The 21,213-nt window shown below is 35.8% G+C and overlaps 1 protein-coding gene across 8 annotated transcripts in view; it reads right to left on the reverse strand.

Moving 5' to 3' along the window:
- TTC7B (tetratricopeptide repeat domain 7B) overlaps positions 1 to 21,213 on the reverse strand; it is a 138,203-nt gene that overhangs the window by 84,590 nt on the left and 32,400 nt on the right. For all 8 annotated transcript variants that reach the window (XM_066998259.1, XM_048070503.2, XM_066998260.1 and 5 more), the window contains 4 exons: positions 20,516 to 20,646; positions 19,383 to 19,504; positions 5,013 to 5,091; positions 2,795 to 2,967 (listed from right to left, as the gene is read on the reverse strand). In XM_066998259.1, coding sequence (XP_066854360.1) covers positions 2,795 to 2,967; positions 5,013 to 5,091; positions 19,383 to 19,504; positions 20,516 to 20,646 — 505 coding nt within the window. The remainder of the gene's footprint in view (positions 1 to 2,794; positions 2,968 to 5,012; positions 5,092 to 19,382; positions 19,505 to 20,515; positions 20,647 to 21,213) is intronic.

Consider the following 21,213-nt stretch of genomic DNA (forward strand, 5'->3'; position numbering starts at 1 on the left):
TAGTCATCGTCTTAGGTACTTGCTTTTGATCACTGTTGGAGATGAGATACTAGGCTAACCATGTTGTCTGATCTGGTATTAATCACTTTAATGTGACCAAAGAAAAGCACTTAATTAAGTGTTTTGTTGAAACTATGTAACTCCTTGCTTACATTTCCCAAGAACGAGAAAATTACACTGGACAAAGCCATGCTTTTGAAAGGAGGCATGTTTCTGCAGAAGGCTAAGTTGATAATGAAGAACATAAATAAGTTTGAAAGACCGAGCCTTAGAAGCCTGCTGTAAGTATTTTTGACCAAGGAAGCAGAATTGCTAGAAATCTTTGAAGGTAAAGGCTGTTCTGCTTTGTATTACAATGTGATAATGTGGTATGCACCACAATTATGTGGGGTTACTGCTGTATCAAGTACTCACTAATGGAAATCTGCAATAAATGCAGCTAATAATAACAAGGCCACATTCCAGGAAAAAAAAGTTTCACACTAACTATATGCTGTAACAGAGGAACTGACTGTTCTTTAGTATCTACTGTGGTAAGTCAAGTAGTTCTTTGAATGTTTGGGAAAATGTGTGACTCGGCATAAATGATTTCCTTATAAATTACTTCAGAATATTAGGAAACAAATTTCAACAATATTATGCAGAAATAATTATAGAACAGAAAGTAATCTTTATCCCTTCTTCCATAAACCTTTTGGAGTTACCCTCCAAGTTCTGTAAGCAAGTTTCATTCAGCATATAAGAAATCAGTAAAACTAAGACAGTATAGTCTAACACTGTGAAGATTTTAATTTTAATTGTAGGTTTGTTTTTTTTTTTCTTTTTCTTTTTAAATCAAAGGATGGCTGAAAAATTTCTTTGGCACTGAAAGTAAAAGCTAGGTATGAAATACATATGAAATTTATTGGCCTTCATTTGCCCTATGGTGAAAGATGGATGATTAAAGAATTATTTCCCTATCTCGTACTACAGCCAAAATTTATTTTGAATCATTAATTTCTCAAGTTTAAGAATGTATTTAAGATGCATCAATTACACAGAGTTCTCTATGAGAAGCCTTCCTATCTTTCACCATTATAAATTAAAAACGAAACAAAACAACAAAAAAAACAAAGCCAGAAAACCTTACCTAGTGGGGATTGCTTATCTGCGCATTTAATTACAAACACTGAAGTAATTGCATTATTGACCTTATGTTTATGGTATATCAGTTACGAACAAAGAAAGTGTGTGTGCAACATATGCACACTTTTAATTTTAATGATCAAGGTGTATTCACAAACCAGGTATTTCATTTACCATAAAGGCTGGCTGCATGTACAGTTTGTCAATTATGTCCTTGCAGAGAAACACAGTAATTGTTTTGAAAAATTAAATGTTCAACTCTATGCCTGCATCTTTTCTAAAAGCTCAAAACATTGCCTTTTAATGACTTAACATCCAAGACATAATCAGACAAGACAAACTCAAGAGCTCACAACTCCTGGGAACAGCTGGACAACGTTCTTTAAAAAAAAGGCAATTTATTGGAGAAAAAAGGTCAAAAATTTCATACAAATCAGATAACAGCATCCTCAAAAGAGATTCTCAAATCACACCAATTTCACAGAGTGGCTGAGGTTGGAAGGTCTATCTGGAGATTGTTTAGTCCAGGCCTTCTGCACAAAGCAAGTTCAACTGGCAGGCTGCTCAGGACAGCGTCCAGTTGGATTTTGAGTACCTCCAATGACAGGGAGACTCTACAACCTCTTCAAGTTCTGAAAAGAAGGTTTTTCTTAAGTTCAAATGGAATTCCAATCTTCCCATCTGTATTAATAAGTAAAGCACTCACTATCCTACTACAACAAATCATAACTTTGGCTAGATCATTATCTCCACTGCTACAATCAGTTTCTCAGTTCTCTGGCTTGCAATGCTTTCCAGCATGTATCCAAGCAAGCAAGTAGTGTTTGTTTCCTATATTAAATGACCTTATCCCTCGAGTACTTGTGCATAAAATACAAGCAGAGCAGTGCAAAAGTTTTACTGAATATTACAAGCATGCAACAGTGTTTCATCAGATCAAACTTAATGGCAAAGAAAAAAAAAAAGACTGCGAAATGGTTAAGATTTCGTCTCTATGATTTGACACAAACATATTACTTCCAGGCAGTAAGCTACAACCAAAGGCAATAATAAAGTACAAAATTCCATCAATATAATTTTTGGAACTGTCAGAGTGGGTCTTAAGAAAGCAACTTTACCCTAGAAATCAATGAACAAGCTATTAAATTTTAAGGAAGTCCATATTCTAGGAAATGGCAATCCACATTTAATACTAATACTAACAGCAATTATTTTGGGAAAAAAAAACCACACACAAACACATTAGCTGCAATTTTGTTGATTCAAAGTATTTAGACAAACTTTCTATTTTGGAGGGAGCCACTTGCGATGTGTATAGTAGAAGAGGTAGAAGAGCAAACAGCTGAATATCTCAAAGTGACAGAAGACAGTCATGCATATTTTGCTTTCTTTTGTATCGCAAGGATAATGAGAGATATTGACTCTACCATAAAAGATATTTTGAGAGTTGAGAGCAAAGAGTCTTGTGCATACACTGCAAACTTCTGCTTGGAGAAGCACATTGCTTCCTTAGATCTCTACATGGAATATACATACACACAGCACAGGAAACATCAGCATTCTCATTGTCCAATACCTTCTGCATTTTCAATAATATAAGCTAAGTTACCCATTGCACAGGGTAACAATTGCAATTAGAGAAACAATATAGGTACAAACTCAGACATACTTTTCTCCAGTGTATACCCGCGGTCTTCTACTGAGTGCGTAATTTTTTGTGTTTGAACCTTTCCGAAGTGGATCATCTAGCGGTGATTGGTGAGGGGGATCTTCCAGTGGATTCCAATAACTCTGTTCACACATGCCTCGTAACAAAATTTCAGCCAGTTGTCTTGCTATCGTCTATAGAATTGAAAGATAAATATTTTTGTTAGAAATGCGGAACGTATTTTCTATGACTATAAATCATCTAAAATATCAGGCATTCTGCTGTTTGAAAGGTTTAAGTACACAGTTCAATTCTCTAAACACACACCAAAAAATAATACAGCAGTAATCAACTTTTCAATTTTACCTACGAAAGTCTGGATACTTTTGAAGTATCAACCACGCCAATGGTTGCTCCTAACAGTGGAGTGCATTCAGGTATATTTTCAGGTATTTTATGCTTGATAACCTCTACTGCCTTTCAAGGAACCAGAAGGTATTTCCCTACAGCCCATGGAAAAGATGACAGTGAAGCAGATTTCCACACTGCAGCCTCCTGAGAGAACCACGATGGAGCATATGGATATTCCCTGAAGGAACCGCAAGGCATGGGAAGGATCCACTATGGGAGCATGGGAAAAGTGCAAGGATGAAGGAGCGGTGCAGAGCAACTTTTAGGGACTCACCACAACCCCCCTTCCCCATCACCCCTGTGCTGCTTGGAGCAAAGAGGAAGAGGTAGAAGAGTCAGGAACGATGGAGTGAAGTTGAGCCTGGGAAGGTGGGGGAAGAGGGGAGTAGTGTTTTTGATTTTGTCTTTACTTCTCTCCATTCAATTCTATTTTCACTGACAATAAATTACTTTAATTTTCCCCAAGTCAAGTCTGTTTTGCCTGTGACGGTAATTGTTAAGTGACCTCTCTATCTTGACCCATGAGCTTTTCTATCCTTTTGTCCCTGTCCTGCTGAGGAGGGGGAGTGAGAGAGTAGCTGGGTGAGTGTCTGGCAGCCAGCCAATGCCAAACCCAAACCAGTCTGGGCTTCTGACAGCTTGGACTTGAAGGTGCTGGTGTTTGCTGCTCTTGCGGTTTAGCAAGGGTGAAACTAGGTTGCAGACAGACATGAAAAACGTGATTTTGAGAAATTAATCTTGGTACCAAATATTAAAGTGCAAAAATACCTACATAAATATTATATAATAATATACATTTAAAGCTTTGAGAAGTCATCTTATAATCCATAGCTACCAGTATAATTTCCTCTTTAATGCTTAATATATATGTATACAAGCTTATGTGACTACATATGACAATGATGAGAACTCAGCAGCAGAAAAAAGGCAAGCTTCACATTTACATCAGAATTGGCAGTACTTCCCAGCAACAGCTGTGTACTGTCCAAGGCATGGGCAGCACCACACGGTCTTCTGCATCTTCTACCTTAATTCCTATACCATTTATTCTCCTACCATTTTCAATATTATCCCTCTCCACTGAAAGTCTTCTATTTAATAATTTAAATATGATTATTAGGAATCAGTTATTAAATGAATTAAGAAATAAATTAATAAACCAATTATCTTCCTTATTACCATGATGGAAGTTTTAAAGCTGCAGTATTAGGATACTAATCTAAGACATTTTGAAAATTGTTACCTTAGAGCAAAAGATGTAAGTTTTGGCCCTTTATTATGTAAAAAAATGCAAAAAAAAAGATGAATCACTTATTTGATAGAGGTTTATTTTACAATGATATAAATAACAAAGCTTCAAGATTTTCCCTTTTTATTTCCTTCTCTTTAGGAAGTTTTATTATGAAAATAAATAAACAATAACTCAGTAGCTTCCAATTTAAAGAACACATATGAAGACACTGCACTCTGTCCTCACTTGCATTACATTACAGAAAGAAGAAATAACACCCTTCTGAAATAAGGCCAAATCACAAATTGGGCAACTATAATTAAGCTTGTAAGCATGGTCAGTCAGAGACCAATCAGGTTTTACCATAACCACAAATAGGAAAGAGAACTAAGGGAATGACTGGGCATCAAGCATTCCTTTTTATTTTAAAACTTTCACTTTAACCAGGAAACGTAGCTCTACAAAGTGGTGGAGAACAGATCCTGATCAGTATGCTGTAGTTCGTTTATTTGCCTCTATCTCATCCACTGTATTTATGCTTTACCTGCCTACTAGAACTCTGATGCTGCAATAGGAATGTGGTTTAATATAACTTACCATTCGCAGATTTTGCGTAGTTCTTGTTTCAACAGCTCTTAGTAACTCTCTAAATCTACCAACTCCTCTCGTCAAGTTCCTGTATATAAACATAAAATTTGACAGTATTCCAAATTGAATACAGTAACACTGTGATACATATTACATGATAAAGTTGTTAAACTCCACATTATACATTTTTTTCCTGCATATCATCACCATCTTTCTGTGAAACATAAATCTGGGGACCCTACCACTGATTATTGTAACAACATACACTGCCAGATTATTGGAGGAAAAAAAAAAATCAGATCATTAGATAACTCAAGGGAAAGCAAGGAAAGTCTAAGAAGTGACCAACCCAAAAAGGGGAAAAAAAAAAAAAAAAAAAATCTGAAGTTGGTTGGGCTACTATAGTAGTTTTAATTTTAAATCACATCAACCTTGAAAGTACAAGCTTTGGGGAAGGATTCAATTTTTAGCTGCCTGTTGATACCTTAACAAAGGAAAATAGGAAATTAGAGTAAATCTCTTAATACTCAGTGAAAGTAATATTTTTTTTAATCTTCTTTTCACACAGGAATGAGTATGGACACAGTGAGGCCCACCACGTGGCCAGAATAGAAGACTGGGAAATCAGTGTTCTGTTCTTGACTCCCGCTGTTTTTTGGTGTGGCTTCTACAACTCAAGTTTCTTTGCCTTTGCTTCTGCTGCCTCAACAACTTTTACAAAGATATACAAGACCCTCAAGAGAGGAGGCCTCATTCATACCAATAGTTTTAGCAGATCTGAATTTTATTCTCAAACCACAGAAATAATCAATTATGTTGAAGTCTTACAGCTTTATCTTTTTCTTATCATTGTGCCATCTCAGCTATCTTATTTTTTATTGCACTTAAAAAGAGTTGACAATATTTTCTTTTACGTTACTAGTGCATGTCTTTGTACTGGTGAAAGACTGGCTTTCTTTCAACCAAAAATGTTGGCTTTTTGCTGAGCAGAACTCAATTCTGCAACCTCAACACATAACACAGGATGGTCATGTCACGATCTGAAGTTTAGTTTCAAAACAAGATGATTTGATTGAAGGTGTGTTTTGTGTTAAATAAGTGCTGTTATGTCATACGTCTGTATTATCTTAAGATGTGATTTTATGTGCAAGTTGCATAACATTTTCTTAACATGGGCTCAAAAGCAAAGAGAAATATTATGTATTATGTAAGTTTTTCATAAGAAAAAGCAACATTGCACTCCATTGTACAGCTAAATCCTCCCTGATGTCTGATTTGTAAATTTAAAACGTCTTCTGAATTGCAATTTTATACAAATTCAAAAAAAGAAAATAATCCAACATTTTTACACAGATGTTTTCTTTAAATTTAGTGGCTGAATACCTCAAACCAGAATGTTTGAAGACATCTTGCTGCAGAACTGTAAAACTCTGATCAGTTTACCTACAGACTCATTAATTTATTTTACTTTTCAGATTATGTGACAGAGGTCACTTCTTTTCTGTGTTATGCATAACAAAGGATTATCAACAGGTTTCAGAAACTTCAGCCTCCAGCAAAGACAGATGTGTTTCACTAGCACAAGTTCAACTTTTTAAATGACTTTTTATACAAGTATTTTAAAAGTTCTAACATTTCCAAGTAACAAAATATCTATGAACAGGTTGAACACTATGTTGAAGTAAGCAGGTGGTGAAGCACTGGCACAGGTTGCCCAGAGAAGCTGTGGCTGCCCCATCCCTGGAAGTGTTCAAGACCAGGCTGGATGGGGCTTTGGGCAGCCTGCTCTGGTGGGAGGTGTCCCTGCCCAGGGCAGGGGTTTGGAACTAGGTGGTCTATGAGGTTCCTTCCAACCCCAAACATTCTGTGATTCTATGATTCTAAGCCAACAGATGGTTAAGAAGAGTCACACAAGACTAGTCACACAAGAAATAACTATCGTAGAAGTCCACGTGTTAGAGCAGAACTTGACCACAGAAAGGAAACTATTTTATAAGTGACCAGTTAGCACTTTTCTAAGAAAAAAAATAAATCTTGCATGTACATCTAACGTGAACAACTTCGTAAATCATTTATATATATATATACATATATATATATATATATGTCACATAATAGCTAAAAAATAATATACCAACTTCAAAGAATAATGAAGGAAGTACAGAAAGTCAGTGGGCCAAATTTTGAATACTCCTCTGAACGTAATGGAAGCTGGATACATTCAGCACCTTTGGAAAGCCAAAATACCTACCATTCATCAAGACCACAAAATACATATTCAAGAGAGCCAAAACCAGACCACTGGAATCCCAGTTTTAAGTCCTCTAAGTGCTAGGGCATATTTCTCACGAATGGAGCTTCCTCTCAAGGACTGCACTGCAAATTCACAAATGTGTCCTCACAACGAGATTCAAAAATAAACAAAAAACCCATAGTGGCCAAACCCTCAAGTGTTGCCTGCAAAATTATCAAAAAAGAACATGAGCATAAAAAAAAAAAAAACAAAAAAAAACTTGTCAACTCGAAATACTAATTTCCTAGTACAGATGAAACATGTAGTACATAGTAGAACTTCAAATCACGAAAAGTTTTTATGGGGAAAAAAATGCTACTTCCTAAAATTTCATATGAAGTTTGTCTTTTGAAGTGTTACAAGAACAACCAAAACAAAATCTCTATGAAGAAATATGCAACTTTTAAAACTCCTTAAGAACCTTATGGCATGTTGTTATTAGTTGTGTATTGCATTTTGGTAAGAATCTAGGACGGACTGAAACTTGTGACTGAAGTTCTACTGCATCATAGAAAAAGCAGCGAGATTGTAAGGGAAAAAAATTAAAATACAGAATTATTTTTTGCTTCATAAAGCATTTAACGGTGATCCACTGCACAAGAGAACACAAACACAATACAAATTTGTCAAGCGTCTTCTCTACAAGGTATACTAAAGAAGATACACTTCAAAGCTACAATATAAATCAGCCAAGAATTAAGTTAAATGCTTTGAGAAAGTAATGAAGCAAAATATACCATGAACGGTATGGTAGGTCTCCACACTGCACTACTTTCAGCAAAGTACATTTCCTGTATTTGTTAACAGTTTGTAATATTTGGGAGAATAGGGTGGCAACTATTCCAGCACATGCCTTTCCTGCCTAGCCGGCACACATACCTTTTACCTGCTTTTCACTTTGTTGTGCCTTCGTGTTAGCAGTTCCACCCGTACTGAAACAACTCCAGGAGCAAAAGGGCAGGTTAACCTGGACAGCAATGATCCGCAGTGTCTGTAAAGGACTTTGAGATCCTTTCCATTCTTGAGGCAAGAAATTTTAAGGTACATTCACATGCGCTCAAGCTGACACACCTTGTCATTTCAGGCTTGACAAAGAGCCCATGGACAGAAGTTGCTAGTTAGTGTTTGTATGACTGCCCCCCATCAGAACATGCTAGAGTCAAGCCCTTTGAAATGCATCTTGCTAATGTTTTTAAAGACTAATCAAAACGTTTGCTGCTTTCAATCTTCAAGAAAAGAAACTATGTTGACTAAGTAGCGCTACACAAGTTACAGACTAGGAATCAGGATTTAAAGGTACTGATCTTCTATTGGAATTCTATACGGATAAATGCCCTTGGGGCCATCTGCTTCCTTGTGTCTACCTATTGGCACTCAAACTCCCAAAGGCTTCTGTTAGAATCTGATTAACTGTTATAATGCAAGACCAACTTCTATGCCCCTTTGAAAACTTCTGACAGCATTTCTGTTTAGCATTATGAAAATATTTTAACTGCATCTATGCAAAGTTGCTCCCTCCTAAACAGTGGCAGATCCATAAGAGTAGATATGATATAAAAGAAAGTGCAGTAAGAAAGTTAAGGGGCAATACAGACAGACTTTTAGTACAGAATCAGCATGTAAGACCTAAGCATGTAGATTAGCAGTAGCGTACTTTTGGCACAGGCATATTGACCACCATTGCCCCTTTGAAGCCTCTGCTTCAAAAAGCATGTTTGCCATCAGACACCAAGGTGCTTTGTCATTAATGCTCCTGATAATTGTCAAACCCCAGACAAATATCTTATCTTTCCATCTTTAAACACACATTTTAAACACGCATTTTAAGATGAAAAGAATGAAAGAAACTGTTCAAGGAGAAGTGGTCCATATTTGAAAGTTAGGATAAAAGAACAAATGATAACACAGAAGTGAGATCCAGTCACAACGTATTCAATACAGCCTAGGAAAAAAATACTTCAAATTTAACCTCAAAAAGGTTGGTAAGATTAATTATTTTTTTATTTGCAGTATATTATGGTATCTTCTCCATTAATGTGAGAATTGCTTTGTCATGTATCTCTCTTATGGTAATCAATTAAAAAAATAATAATAATTACTTAGTCTAACATTGCCTTTTATAGATCAAACATGGAATTAGAATAAATTTTTGCTTAGTGAACTTAGACCAAGCCTAACCCACTTTATAATTTATTGGTTAAATCGTGGGTGTTTATCCCACTTAACAGAGAAAAGTATATCCAGAGCCATGCCAATGAACAAGCAATGTTTCTCATGGTAGTTTATTACCTCATTATTGAGGCTTACTATATCTCATTTAAGAAATACTCATGTTTTAAAAGGAGGGGAAAAAACAAGAACTACTCATGTTTTAAAAAGAGGGGAAAAAAACATGAACAATGAAATCTAATGAAATCTAAATCACTTGATGAAAGTGATGAAACGTAAATTGCTTTTGGAATGGAGCCCGTTTTCCAAATGTACTCTCCCTCTCCATACAGAAAAAGAAATGTAATGTTTGTAACCTCAATAGTACATTTTAAGTTTTAAAGATTGTTGTTTAAGAACTCAAACAGCAAAGAATAAAAGTATTTGTTTTAAATTTGTACAACCACTCTATTGAGGGAAGGAGTAGGGGCAGGCAAAATTCTTGACACACATACACACAGAAATCTCAGATTAACTCTTTAGCACTAACAGAACAGCAGCTTAATCCTCTGAGGTATGTTATTTACCATACTAGAGCAATTGTTCTATGTAACCTTTGAAAGATTACTTTAAAAAAAAAAAAAAAAGACCAATATCTCTACAGCTTTCTGAACTTTATTACAGATTTGACCAAAGAGATGATGTCAAATCTTTTGCCCAACTGGCAGTGCTTCAGATAGTTGTGACTAAGGCTTGTCTGTTTTCTCTCAAGGTTAAGGAGAAAAAGAAAAATGAATAATTTTACCCACAACTATAAAAACGATGGACCTAATGCAATCCAATTCTGTTTTCCCTGTTTTTGCTCTAGTTTCTCTCTTCCTTTCATACTTTCCCTTTAACATTCTCACACTACTGTATAATTTCCACAAAACATTGATTACCACTGGGTATTACTTTCTGAATTACAAGTAGAAAATCCTTTATGTCTTTCCACAATCTAAGCTGTTATTTTTAAACATATAAAAAGCACAAAACAAAAACAAACAAAAAAGCACCACAACCATGAAACAGCAACAATATCACCGTGCATCATACATTTATTTTATCTATTGTTAACTCATACAGAAAGAAAAATCCTTGGTATTTGATATTCACTACAGCAGATTATGTTTGCTTGATGCTTGAAAGTTCCTGATTGAATTTTTAGCTTATAAATGAAACATCCTCAGTGTGCCATTACTGCTGCATAAGCCCAAGTATTCGAAACAGCCCAATCAAGCAGCAATTCTTTTAGAACACACAGTAACAAAACGTCTAAACAGCCTTACTTTATCCTCATCTACTGTTCTCCTGAAGGCCATAATCAGATGCATTTGGAATGAAAACTCATTGCCTAGACTGCAATTCCACTGGTAGCTAAATCCATTTAATGGTTCGCTACCAAAAGGGGAAGGCCTCATTCTCCCCATTCTCCTCTCGGTATTTGTTCCCTTTCTCCACCACTCGTCCTTCTTCACACCTTCCTGCTCTCAGTTGTACGGTGCCATCTCTTTTCTCACAGCAACACCAGCCATTACCACACCTGGTGAATCATTTCATCTCACTAAAATGAAAGAAAGATGTAATTTCTTTGCCGTTTGTTTTCCACTGTTTTGGAAAATGAAGTGAGTCCACAGGAGTCCCAAACATGTACCAGAAACAAAAAATAAACAATATGTGCCAGGAGCGTAGGTACAGGGAAGATGAGAGCTGGTAATGCCACATCTCTTGACACCAGCACCTCAGCTCCTTCTCAGATTTTTAGAATATTCTTTCATATAAGTATATAGATATGCATATGTGTGTGTGTGTATATATATATGTATACATATATACACACACATACATACACACAAAGCACTAGATTCAACTACTAAAACACAACAAACAGATTCACAAAAATGACTTCACCGGTTACTGGAGAAAGAGTGGATTAGAAGTCCTGCCCTAGCTCTTATATTTTCTTTTCTTTTTGAGCAGAGATCTAGTCAGAGGAAGGAGCAGAGGTAGATTACAAAGGTAAAGTTCTTGAATTCACAACAAAAAAAGCACTAAACATTCCAGAAAGTTTTACTACGGAAATAAGTTAACAGATGGAACGAGGCAAATCGAATTTACTCTGGTAAATATTTAATATTGCATTACACATCAGTCAATCTGTATGGTCATAAACTTTATAGAGTTATCTATATTTAGATGAAAATATAAAATCTCCCACAAAAGTAGAAAGAAGACATGCAGTAAATGCAATAATTTTGTTTAGAATACCAACTTGAAGGTATAGGGTGTCACTCATTTTAATATCAAGCCTGATAAAAGCATGGGGAACTTCAGCAGTGAGCGATGTGGCGGTGGTTTTACAACCTGTCTTAGAGATACAAAGGTCAGAAAAGAACAGCAGAAACCATGAAGGAAGTATGCTGTGATAAAATACAAGATTCTATACAGCAACGAAGCAGCTGGGATGCATCCCTGGAGCAGAACCTGGCAGAACCCAAAGAGCTAATCTGAAGCAAGAGATCAAATATTGAGTCACGGGCATTGCTTAGCAAAAACACAAACAAGGCCAAATTCTAAGCATTGTGTGTGGTTCAGCCCTCTCACTGGTGACACAGAAGAGAAGAGGGTGGGAGGAACAGAAAGGCATCCTTTCAGTGAGCACAAACCAGGGGTGACACCTGTGAAGAAGCACGCCTGCCACTGGCCATGCCCCGCTCTCAGAGAGGGAACCTAATGCAGGGGCAAAGGAAGCCTACGAGCCCTTATAGCAGGAGGGGCTTCATGCAAACCCCAGCAGCAGCTACAACCTCCCACTGTGCTCTGCTGTGGTGCGGAGTGGACTCTTTGCACCACACGGCCATTTTCCAGGCAAAACACACATTGCTCAGTTCTTTCCCAGAGTGGTTTTTAAGCTTGCGAACTCGTAACGCATTTCTGAAAAACCAAGAGCTGGGGAAAAGAAATGGGATGGAGGGAGAGCAGGACTCCCAGGGTGACATTTCAGCACTACGAAGAATTTCTGTTCTAAGCTGAGAACTTACCACTGGCAAACAAGAGAAGAAAACAGGTGTTGGTGCTGCAGTATAACACAGGATGGCTAAAAAGCAAACCTGATGTACAGCAAAGGGAAAAAATTCACACAGATAAAACTACTTTTAATGGTAATACTTCTCCACTAGATACCTAAGAGCTTCAGACAATCTTGGTGGTCTGAATTCAAAAAATTGCAAATGAGAATAAGTACAGAGATGGGACTGAAAAAGCAGCAGGGCAGGAAAAAGAAAACGTTTTTACATTGGTTAACATTGGGGAAAAGAAACACTAAGAAGTTAATTAAGCACAAAGTACGATGTTGCAGGAAAAGAAGAAACGATAAACACTAGCACTGGAACACTGATATATATTACAGCAGTTCAATACATTAAAAAAAAAGATTAGAGTATAACTGATTTGTAGCCACTTGAGGAGCTCGGCTCTGAGACAGTCTTGTGAGAGAGCTGTAAGTACTAATACACCAGTGTAAGACCTAACATAAATCTTGGTCAGTCGTGGGCTTGTGCCCAGCTTAAAGTCAGTAACTAGAAGTGTTCAAACTGAAAACCAGAGAGTATTATGGACAGCAGTGTGAAAACAGCAACACGTTTACTGAAAAAAATGATAGAGCGCATTAACCAGGGGAGGGAAGGGGGAAATCAAGCAAGAGGTTAGCAAACCTCCTTTGATTTTCTCACTCTCATTCACATAGGAGATGTTTAATTTTGAAGTTGCTGCTTCTGGTTAGCTAGAGATGTTAATAGCTGAAGAAAACTCATCGTTTTCCACTACTTTAAGTTGCTTAGGTGCCATTTATTCATCGGTATATTTATTGCAAGTTTTGCCCCTTTATTGTCAACTTTTGTGTTTGCTATCAGACTGTTACACCAAAACGAAGTATAACAGAGGACAGGATTTCCTTTTCTCTATTGCATCCCAATAACAGTTCTGAAAGTGCTTACTAAGCTTTCTTTTGTTTTTATACTCTCCAAATTCATTGCGAACACTGCCATGTAAATGCATACATTAACTTGGAGAAAACAAATTCATACTACATACAGCACACTCAAAACATGAATTTTACCCACAAACAGGTACAACACCTCCTGGAAAGAAGAACCCGTGCAAATGCTCCAAAGCAAACAAGCAGAATCTGTACTAGTAATTGCTATTCTTTATACTGTTCCTCTGCTTATTTCATTACTAGGAAGAATTCATGCAGTATTCCTAAGCATAAGGCTTACAAGCAACACTTCTTTCAGGAAAAAAAAAAAAGGAACATCTCTAAAAACATCTTGTTGATAGTCCTATAAAAATGTCAATGCAAAATAAATGAGGGAGATTACTTCACTGCTGAGTTGCTTACCATACTTGTATCTGAATGCAATCTCTGAGGAACCACTTATTTCCAAAGAAATTCTGTTTTTAAGTACCCACACTGCAGTAATATGAGGATTTGGTGGCAGTAAAACAAGAAGACATTAAAACACGATCAAAATTATTCATACATGTGCACTATGTTTATGCATGGGAGAGAAATCAAATGCACAAGGGCACTACCACACACTCATAAAAAGAAATGCTACTTTCACTTTCTCATATTGAAAAATACAGTGCATCAAACAGGAGCTGAGAAGAAAATCATTTGGGAAGGGTAGGCCAGCAAGGGACAGAGAATCTGGGAGACAGAAAAGGTCAGATCTGACATGCCTACCAAATACAAATTGCCAGAACACAAGAAAACATTTTCAGTACAAACACCAAAATGCCTGCATGTCAACAAAAATTATAAGCCCTCTCCAGTAAACTGGCTGTTGAATAGATTATCCTGGTGGTTATATATTTTGAAAGGAAAGGATGTGGAGATCGGGAGGTGCAAAGGAAGATTTTTCCAGTATTCAACTGAAAACACGGGTAAAGTTTGCCTGCCTTTCAACAGGTGACTAGCATTTCTGTAACACATACTGTTTCCAAGGTTTTCACTGCAGTTAAGCTTTGATTCTTACCACAGTCAAATCAATACTACTTTTAACTTAGAAACATATATTTTTAATTGTTTGGACAATGACGAGGAAATAACCTGAGCAATGGACACTTTGAAAGAACTGATGAATTTCAAATGCCATTAATTTCAATAACAAATGACATCAGATGCAAACAGTCTCCAACACCTGCACAGTATCTGCTTTTTCTTACCACTGTATCAGCCTTCTGTCCACTACAATACCACGTTTGTACCGTCAGAAACCAGTTTGACCTCTACAGCACTGCCTACAACTTCAGAGGATAGCACTGAAGAGTCAAACAATGCGATTTGTTAACTCTTTGCAAAAAGTAGTTTCAGAACAGTTATTACTATTTAAAATGAAGACGAATCCTTTAGTACTAGTCATTTATATCTCTGTAGATATGTAGTCAACTGGTTCCTCCAAGAGCCGGTTCCGTTTTTGTGACCAAAATACATACACTCCTTCCTTGGCAAACTTGCCCAAATGCTTACCAGATCAGTTCTGCCACTACCATGAGGAAATCTAGCACCAATAAATCCTCCCGCCTACTTATCTCCGCCTCTTCAAGTCAACAAGGTCAGTTAACATTTAAGTTAAAACTGGCAACTGTGGCTCACATTCAGTGATGTACCTTATTTACTAATTAATGTTCACAAGATATCTAAGTCCTAGACTTCATCAGAATTTGAATCTTAATCTTTGGAGAAGTGCAGAACAATCGGTCAAGGTAGCACACATCCACACCCACACACACGCACGCAACAATAGCACTTATGGATTGGCTTCTGTTCACTCTCCCTTGCCTACTAACACGAGAACAATATTCCTGCAAGTGCCATAGTGGAAAAACAAAACAAAAACTAAAAAAACAACTCCTACACAGACAAGTCCTTTACATGAGTAACTCCAAGGACTGTTGTTTTGTGTGTTTGTCAGACATCTTGTAAGCCAATAAAAATCATTTATTCACAGAAAAACTTTATTTTTTGTTGGGTTAATTGTCTACTGAGAAAGGGCTGGCCTCTGAACAACATCATCATGGAGAGGACTGGGAAGGTCTTGCTTCAGAGCAGCTATGTCAGCACAGATAATAGCACCATGAGGAATACAGACCTGGTCCAGTTCCACCAGGCTTTGATTCAGCAAGTGATCAGGGATGGAAATTAGACCAAATTGCAGTCTGGATCCTGGACTTTTCCCATGATAGAACGATGTCCTTGTGAGGGTGTGACATATAGGACGAATGACGAGAGCTCTTGAAGCTAGCTAAGGCTGGTTTTCAGATGATGGCCACCTGATTTTAGATTCCAAGCAAAAAGCTCTTTTGCTTTAAGAGTGTACAGAGCGAATACAGTCCTGAGCTTTGCTAATTCAAAAATAAAAATCATTTACAATTTTGTCTGGTTTATCTTAAAACATGAATACAAAGTAAATTCAAGGACAGAAGAATTATGCAGTACATAAACTGTTGTCCTTTCTCAGCGGCATTTTACTTGAAAACCAAAAAAATACAACCAAACAAAAAAACTATATTGAAGTACTCATGTCAAAGTTTCTATGTTCATTGCTTTTCTTGGAACAATACCAGGTCTTTGAACTCCTCCAATTTGAAATTACAAAGCAGCTACTAGACTAAATGGAAGTTGCATAATCAGCCAGCAAGACATTTAAAGTTATATATATTTTAAACCCTCCTTTTAGTTTCAGAACAGCTTCCTCAACTTGCTACACATTGCGAAGCTGAAATGTTCCTCAGCTCCCAAGTGAAAAATGGTAAAGTAGTTTGACACTTTACTTAAATTCTGTACATTTTGGAAGAAAACATTAGTTTCTGATTCGTGCCTTAATAGATCATTAAAATAGTGCTCTTCCATTCAGGCTATTGCCACTTTAGGCTTTTTTTTTATATTTTTTTTATTTTTAGATAATTGCTATTCCATGTATTTTCAAAATGCTGGCACTTAGCAGTTAGGCTTCAGAGGTTTCAAACACTAATGCATGCCTGAAAGATATTCACTTAATCTTCTACAAAAACTTGCTTTCTTCACTTAAATGAAAATCTCTACACAGTTAGCGAGCAAAGCAAAAGTTTAAAGTTGATCAACCAGCATGCTGGGTAGGCAGCAACACTCCCTACGTTACTGCTGAAACGGTGTTCTTTTAGTTAGTATAAAAGTTCTCAATTTCTTTTCCAGTTTGTAATCAATACATCCAAAAATGAGATTTCCAGTTCTAGAGGACAAAGAGTCCAAAAGCAGTGAATAAATGAGTGAACAAAGGTATACAACAACACATTTCCTCACAAAAGGACTTTAGACAAATTCAGTTCTCCATCAGATGTTTAAAGAGGTGTGTTTGTTTTTGTTTTTTTTCAGTACTTACTGGAGTGGAACTGAAATCTAAAAAAAAAAAAAAATTTAAAAATCCGTACCATTTACCCATAAGCATCTTGGCAAATCTTTAAGCATGCTCTAGTCTATAAATTGATGAATCCACAATGCTGGTAACAAGATAAAATTTGAATTCACTCAATACAATGCCAGATTATAGTTTAGTGGAAGGAACTTTCATTTTGGATTTAACTTATCTTAGTGTTACAATCTCACTTCATGAACATACAAGTAACAGACTCCACTGCATTGCAATATGAATACCAGAGCTGGTCTGCCTGTAAAAACAGGCATATTTTTCCTCTTCTTCTTCTCCCTCATCACTCACAAGCAGTTAAATGGGTAATTTCCTGCATCTTCTACAGGATTCACGCCCTTTTCGTATCTACAGCTTCAACTGAAAAAAGTTTATTTAAATCAGTGTTTCAGTTTCTAAACTGCCTGTATTAAAAATATCTACATTTCCCCTGCTTGAAAATTTTCATATAATCATTATAATTTTAGATTAAATTAAAACTTGAAGTAGATTGTAAAGCATAAGACAAAGATCGAAGATCTTGAACTCAATTTATATAAACCTAATATCAGAATACATGCCAAATTTAAAAATCAAGTGAAGCATCTTTGATACCAATGTTTTGAAAAGCATGCTACAAATTTGTCACTGTTAAAAATATATATATTTAAAGTAGCAGTCCTCTGTGTTCAGTTCTGGTAAATTCAAGTGAAAAACAAACAAGCAAAAAAAGAAGGGACCAATAAAAGCAGCAATGTAACTGAGGGCCTGGAACAATGTCCATATTAGGCAATCTTGAAAGAATTGGGATTGGCTCTAAATTAAGAAAGGAAACTGAAGGATATAATGGTAGAAGTATGCAAAATAATGGTTGGCACTGATTCATTTTTCCCTGACAGCTCGTTTCCTCTTCTACTACTTCTAGCACTAGACAACTAAATTGGAAGACGACATTTAAAATTAAACGTATAATGCATAATCAGCTTGTAAACTACAAGTGACCATTGTACTAAGGAGTGGAGAAAAAAAAATAGTATGTTTATGCAGGAGTTGACAAGAACACCAGCAGCTTCACTGTGAAGGATTATAATGTGCATAGAATACAATCAGCTTTTTGAAAGTTTATGCCGGACCAGCTGATATGGTCTAGGAAAAAACAAATTAACAAAAACCATTCCTCTATAGGCTAGATGTTCCTTAATAAACCACTACACAACTTTTTGTGGTTACTCTTAATCTTCTCTGTCTACTGCTGATTACTTTTTGAAAATTCTTTGAAATGTGGAATTTAGCTTATTCTTTACCATGATTGCCACTGCGATTCTTTTAATACATGTATTTTACTTATCTTCTGTGCAGACATGAAAACAGTAATTTTATTTTTAGCCCTGCTAAATGAAAAAAAAAAAAACCAACTTTCAAAACATTCCATTCCTCTTGCAATTAAATGATGAAAACAGAACTCAAACATAATTCTCAGATCACGCAATATGGCAGCATTACTTCCTTACTTTAAGAAGCTTAGTGACCATTTTCCTGCTGACTGCCCTGAACAGGTTCAAAATTGGGATATCCTTTTATCAACCAACCATCAGTACATGAAAATCTCGAACTCTTTACAGACACTGCATGATTTACCTTCATCTCCTGTTTATGTACTTGAAAGAATAAGAAACATTTTTGGTACAAAATGCTAGTCCTGTCTAGAGTTCCAAAATTTCAGTAAAATAACACAAAACAAAAGCCCTGCAGATCAGTTTTTAAACTACATGCTTTCAACAACAAATGTCAGAAATGTACTTAAGAACCATTTGTGCAAAGTTTTAAAGCTCTAAATAAATGAAGAGTGGTATTTCTTTTTTCATCTTCCGTGATGGCTGAATTTATTTTTAGACTTCTAATAGAAGTCTTCTTTAAAATTATAAAGGAGCTCCCATGCAGGATATAAAAGGATCTATAGAGCAGGTACAATAGAGATTGTATATTTGTATACATACTGTTGGTCTTCATGCACATTTATCCTGCAGCATAATGTTAAAATAAGTGATAACTGAAGAGATTCAGAAAAAAATTATGAAATCAAAATTATAAAAATCAGGAATTTCAATATGTTGTCAATTACTCTATAATAACATCTTTCTAATATTTACTTTCTAATAGTAAAATAAAAGAACTATAAAAGAATAGTTCAAGTTTAAGGTATTTTAAGTTCTCACAAATAGTAAGTAAAATACAAAATGTTTTCTGTTTAATATACTTTAATCAAAGGATTTAACAACATGTAAATAAATACAATATGGGCAGCCTCACTATTTCATTCAAAACTTTAGTGCCTTATTAAAGAGGCCTCATGATCGCATGACCCACAATTGTTAAAAATTATCACAATCTGTTAGAATGAAAATAAAAAACCTAAATCAAAACAAACAAAAATGGTGAATCAAATCTTACCCATTCTTGAAATATAAAACATGTGCTCTTTGTAATCCTGTTTCCAAGAAAAAACCAAGTTCTTGTTCATGTGTAGTGGGTCCTGGTTTAGGGCTTCTGTTTTGTATATTCGTATTAATCACCTAGGAGAACACAAGAAAAAAAATACAACAAAAATTATCAAGTTCTGTAGACTTCCATAAAGAAGCTAATACTTTACATTGGAGAAGTCTTTCATTTTTAGGTAGCTGATAGCTGAATAGTTCTGTCCTTAATTCCATTCATACCTAAATATAAATCTTTTTTTGCTGTTGGCTATCCCTTTAACGGTAATTTCTTCACCAAGCAGAATGGCCTGTAAGAAAAGTTTTATAATACATTTTCAGAACTTAACGTGAAGAAGAGTATAAAAAAAGAAGTGCATGACAAAGCATATTTGCAACCTCACTCAGTAGCTGAGGTGATGGTATTTAAAATTTAAAACCCTGGTAGGTTAGGAAAGAGTGCTGCAGAAAGCAGCACTGAAGATTAAAAGTGATATCCAGAGAGATTTTAAAAGAAACAATTTAGAAATGATTTAATTTGTATTAGTTGTATTAAAAATGGAAAATGATCAGCTTTCATTTGCCTTCATATTCACTACATATTCTACCAAGCACTAAGAGACAACAAAAGCACTCCAAAGCAAAAAAGCTCAAAAAATAAGAACGTGTGTTTATTTAAAAAGCAGTATCAATTACTTCTCTCCCTCTTCATTTTATTTTTTTCTTTTCTGACCCCAACTTAGTATCTAATGAAGATTACAACATTAATTATTTTTAAGAATTATCTGAAATGCCAGGAAGCGTATACACGCAATATACATAATTCCTACATGTGTTTGAAATATACCATAATATACCACGTCCGTAAATGAATTCCCAGGAGGCTACAGATCAGCATCCTGAACATACATAATAATTAAGAGAGTTCTGTCCCTTTTCAGACTACTAGCACAATTTTCTAGGAGGACAGAAAGTCACACTAGCTTTATTGTCCAAGAGTAAGCATGCCCTGAAGTTCTAAGAAAACAACTATCAGACATTTTCTTTCTGATGAATTACCAAAATGTTGGTATCATCATACCAATAACAGATGATGCACATAATTCTTACCCTTTCTATCTCCTGAAGGTACAGAAGAGCAATATCCCCAGCCTTCTCATAGCACGTAACAATTTCTTGTTCACGGTCCACATGGAGGTTGCTAGCTGAAGAAGAAATTGGCAACTTCTCAAGACAGAGACCTGCAAATAAAACATTTTCAAAGGAAGCATTAAAAACGAATGTCATAAAATACTGCATCTGGAGTATAGTCCAGGTTAAACCCTTTTGATCATGGGAAGAAGCAAACAAAGAAATTACTGAAAAAATTTGAAGGTATGGTCCTCTGATACAGACAGAAATAAATAACACTAAATCCTTCTTAATGATTGTAAAACTATGAGAAGCAATTTTAGCAATTATGATTTAAATGAAAATTATGACATTATACCACAGAGGTGTCCAGTGTCCTTTTATACCAGTTTTAAATTACTGGAGACATCTTCACTTATTCCAAGTGATCACAGAAACCAAGGCAAGGTGAGGAAAGCACTCAAATACCAAACTTAGCAACAGAGCAAAGCAGAAGCACCAATAAAAGCAAATACATTTTTAAGAAATAAAGGATCAGGAAGTGGAATTTTTGGATTTAAGCTTTTGTTCATCAAATTTCCATCTCTTCGATTTTCAAAAATCTCACTACTCCCTCAGTGCAACAGGCTTGCGACATGCTTTGCATCACCTGTCACCTATGTTATTTGTCAAACACT

Source organism: Anser cygnoides, chromosome 5 (assembly GCF_040182565.1).
Source record: "Anser cygnoides isolate HZ-2024a breed goose chromosome 5, Taihu_goose_T2T_genome, whole genome shotgun sequence".
NCBI lineage: Eukaryota > Metazoa > Chordata > Aves > Anseriformes > Anatidae > Anser > Anser cygnoides.